Source organism: Cajanus cajan, chromosome 3 (assembly GCF_000230855.2).
Source record: "Cajanus cajan strain Asha chromosome 3, NIPB_CcT2T_4, whole genome shotgun sequence".
NCBI lineage: Eukaryota > Viridiplantae > Streptophyta > Magnoliopsida > Fabales > Fabaceae > Cajanus > Cajanus cajan.
The window spans coordinates 33,713,599-33,717,392 of record NC_138519.1 but is presented as its reverse complement, the minus strand read 5'-3'; the positions used below and the strand labels follow the sequence as shown (position 1 = coordinate 33,717,392).

Genomic DNA, 3,794 nt, shown 5'->3' with positions numbered 1-3,794 from the left:
TGAACGAATATTAAGAAGGAAAGGAGGTAGTTAAAAAATATGAGTTGTTCATGGCTAGTGAAGAAAGGGTCTCAAAATGTGAATACTAATTAATTAATTAATGTCCATGGATCTCTAGGAGCAGACCTGGGTTTCACAATCTGAGTGTGTGGTGAAGTCATACACTCTTGCTCCATCACTTGGCCAGCAAAATCAAACAACTCCTTTTTACACATAACTCATTCCACCACCAACATGCTACTCTCCCACCCATTATTCAGATACAAGCCTTTGACATGTCCAAAAATCAATGGCAAAGTGCATTTTCTTGGACATAAAACCCATCTTCAAACTAGTTACAAGACTGCAATAGCTCCGATGTTCACAACCAATGGTCTCAATCCTCCTCTCACAATAAACTTTGAACTTGTTTGGATACAAAGTAGAAGTACTTCTAAGTGCTTTTCTATCAGAAAATACTCTTTATTTTCGACAGATAAACTCTCAAAAATACTTCTAAGTGTGTACCCAAACAGATTCTTTGCACCCTGTAATGTAACTACATTCCCTTCCCCTTCACATGAGGATGATGCAATTGAAAACATTGTTGACAACCCCACCAAAAATGAGGCTTCTAATGAAACTTCCAAGGGAAAAAGCTTTTGGGGTGCTGTTGGTTTGATCATTGGTGCTACTGTGGGCCCTGGAATGTTGGGCTTGCCATCTTTGACCATTAAATCTGGCCCATTTCCTTCAACAATCATAATTCTTGTCTCTTGGCTCTATGTCATTTCCTCAATCATTATTATTGCTGAGCTCTGCTTTGATTCAATGGAAGAACATGGGCTTGAAGAGGTGAGCTTCACAAGCCTTGCAACAAACACATTGGGAAGTGGTTTTGGTGCATTTGTTGTTGTGGTTTACTCCACTTTGTGTTTCTCCTTGCTAGTGGCTTGTGTTGCTAGTATTGGATCCATTTTCTCTCCATGGTTTCCAAGGGTGAATATTTTGCTTGTTCATGCCATGTTTCCTCTTCTTGTTGGAACATTACTAGGCTTTTTCCCATTTAGTACTATTGATGTTGCAAACAGGCTTTTGTGCTTCCTTATGCTTTTCTCTATAACTGGACTTGTTGCTATTGGAATATTAATGGCAAGAGATAACATAATAAACTCATTTGCTTTTGCCTCATGGAGACTTTCATCAATACTTCCTATGATACCTGTGATTGTGCTCACAATGGGATTTCATGTCATAACCCCTTTTATATGCAAGGTTGCTGGGAATACAATAGTTGAGGCTAGGAAAGCTATACTTATTGGTGGGGTTGTTCCTTTAGTTATAGTTTTGTCATGGAATTTGATTGTGTTGGGGCTTGTGGGGACTAATAACACAAAAGCCACCTCTAGTGACCCTATATCCCTTTTGCTTTCTGTGAATCCATCTGCTTTATCTTCAGTTCAAGGCTTTGCCTTCTCAGCTATGGCTACTAATTTGATAGGATATGCTCTAAGCTTGCCGAAACAGCTTCTTGACACTTTGGAATTGGTATTTGGAAAAGTCAAAGGTCACAATGTTGAGCATAATAGTAGTGGAAGAGTTGGATTGGTCTATTACTCAGGAGGGTCTTGTGCTGGTAATTCAGGGAAGGTTTGCTTCAGAGGTTCAAGAAATGTGACTGTGATTGGATCTGAAATGAGATCGATTGAGCAAAATTTTGGTCCAATTAAAGTGCTTGTAACACTGTCCCTCCTTGGTTTCTCGGTGCTCATAGCTTCTTTTTTTCAGTCAACATTTTCAAGAGCCCTTGATTTTGCTGGGGTCTATGCTAATTGCTTTCTGTTTGGCATTATTCCTCCCGTGATGGCTTACATGCAACAATCTAAGAAGAAAATCAGGTATGTAAAGGTGTTGATTGTTCCACATAACAACATTTAGCATTCAAAAGAATGAAGATAAGCTATATGCAGAAATAGCTTGTTCTATTTTCCTAAGCTTTTAAGATGTTTCTTATACTATAGTCAATATGCCACATATATCATAATGGTTGATGTCTAAACTTGTTCTAGATAAGGGTCATTATTTTAGAAACCATAATGTTTAACTTTAGCCGGATGTGATTCACACCCTACATAAAATACAGACAAATTCTAGTATCATATTATCTTAAGTTTGCTTATTTGACTAATATATACTTCTCAGTTCTTTACTAATTAGTATATATGATCCCCTCTCCCCCCCCCCCCCCCCCCCCAAACTATGTTATGAGATTTTCAAGTTTTTTAGTTTCTTTTGAAATCTTTGTGAACCTTATTAAAAACTAATTGATAATACTTTTACTCAATTTATGGATTATCCAAAGCTTCAGAATGGTGAAGGAAAAGGCTTTGATCATTGGCTTCTATCAATGATTTTGCAGGTCATCATCAATCATTCCCGGTGGAAATGGGACACTTTTGTTGCTTTTTGTTATCTCTCTGATTTTGGGAATTTGGCATTAGAGATTCTTCCAATAACAACATAGAAAGTGGCCAAAACGGTAACATGTAATAAGGAACAACAGTGAAGTAGCTGAAATCACTTTTGTGTTTCTGTGAAGCCCCTCAACCCTTTCTGGTATTCAAAATTCAAATAATTTGTTCATATTGAGTTAAGGGTGCAATGGTATCCCATTAAAATTTAAAAAAAAAATAATTAAAAATCTCGTTGCAATCCAATGAGATCATGCAAAACGACGAGATCTGATAAGTTGGCACGCAAAAAATATTACAGCACTAATTAGAGTCAGTGAAATTTGTGCATTCCTGTCCCCCAACACTTTACTTTATTATATAGTACTCCTATTTTTTAGTATTTTATTTGGATATGTGTGATAGTACTATTTCGTATTTTAATAAGTTTATGTATACTCTTCATTTTTTAAATTTATAATTATTTAAGGATTTTTTTATAAGTCAATTTTTATTAAGTTACTTATTTCATATATATATAATATTAAAATATACAAATAATAACAATTCAAATAAAATTAGTTGATTTTTAATTTTATTTACATTAAAATAAAATCATTTATAATTACTGTAAACCAATTAACGGAAGTTCTTCTTTTAATAATATGCTTAACAAATAAATATTATTCTTCCAAAAATCTTATATATAAAGACGTATCATAAAAAATAAATTTTTAGACAAAGCTTTAGTATTAAAATAAAAATACAAACATAGGAAATAAATTGAGAGAAAACATTGTTAATTTTAGAAAAATTTAAAGTAACGTTAGTAATAATTAAATAAATAAAAAAAGATACAAGTGTATGAAAAAAAAATTATCTCTCTTTTTCATTTTACATTCTGACATTTTATAATTGTTGTAAAAATATTGGTATAGATCGTTTACTTTTAAAACACTATTGGTCTTCTTTGACAAAGAATATAATTTCAAAAATTATGAAATTAAACATTGAAATTGCCAAAAAAATAATGAAAAAGAAAAAAGCTTAGAGTTGTGTATGTCATAGAGGTCAATTATGCTTTTGTAATATAAAAATTTGTTACGAATGTTAATTTTCTTAATGTATAAAACAAATAGTCATCAATCATCCACCAATAGTGTAAAAATCTTATACAAAATTATAGCTTATATGAGTAAAAAGTTTTATACAAAATTATAGCTTATATAATTTTTAAAGTAGTTATTATAAAAGTTAACAAACTTATTATATAATGAATAGTAATTGGATGATTATGTAAAATTAAATCCAAAATAAATTACATTATGAAAACTAATTTTCATAAAATATGCGAAAAGAGAAATT

At 32.2% G+C, this 3,794-nt stretch overlaps 1 protein-coding gene across 1 annotated transcript; it reads left to right on the top strand.

Annotated features, from left to right (window-relative positions):
- Positions 1–298: 298 nt before the first annotated feature.
- On the top strand, positions 299–2,480 carry LOC109815632 (uncharacterized). Its single transcript, XM_020380434.2, has 2 exons — positions 299–1,877; positions 2,399–2,480. Exons 1-2 carry the CDS (start codon positions 358–360, stop codon positions 2,478–2,480), a joined length of 1,602 nt encoding a protein of 533 aa, XP_020236023.2. The 5' UTR covers positions 299–357.
- The last annotated feature ends 1,314 nt before the right edge of the window (positions 2,481–3,794 follow it).

Bases quoted from the DNA above. Each gene is read 5' to 3' on its own strand.
- LOC109815632 (XM_020380434.2), top strand. From the start codon at position 358: ATGTTCACAACCAATGGTCTCAATCCTCCTCTCACAATAAACTTTGAA. The intron at 1,878-2,398 runs GTATGTAAAGGT...ATGATTTTGCAG, and splicing joins CAATCTAAGAAGAAAATCAG to GTCATCATCAATCATTCCCG.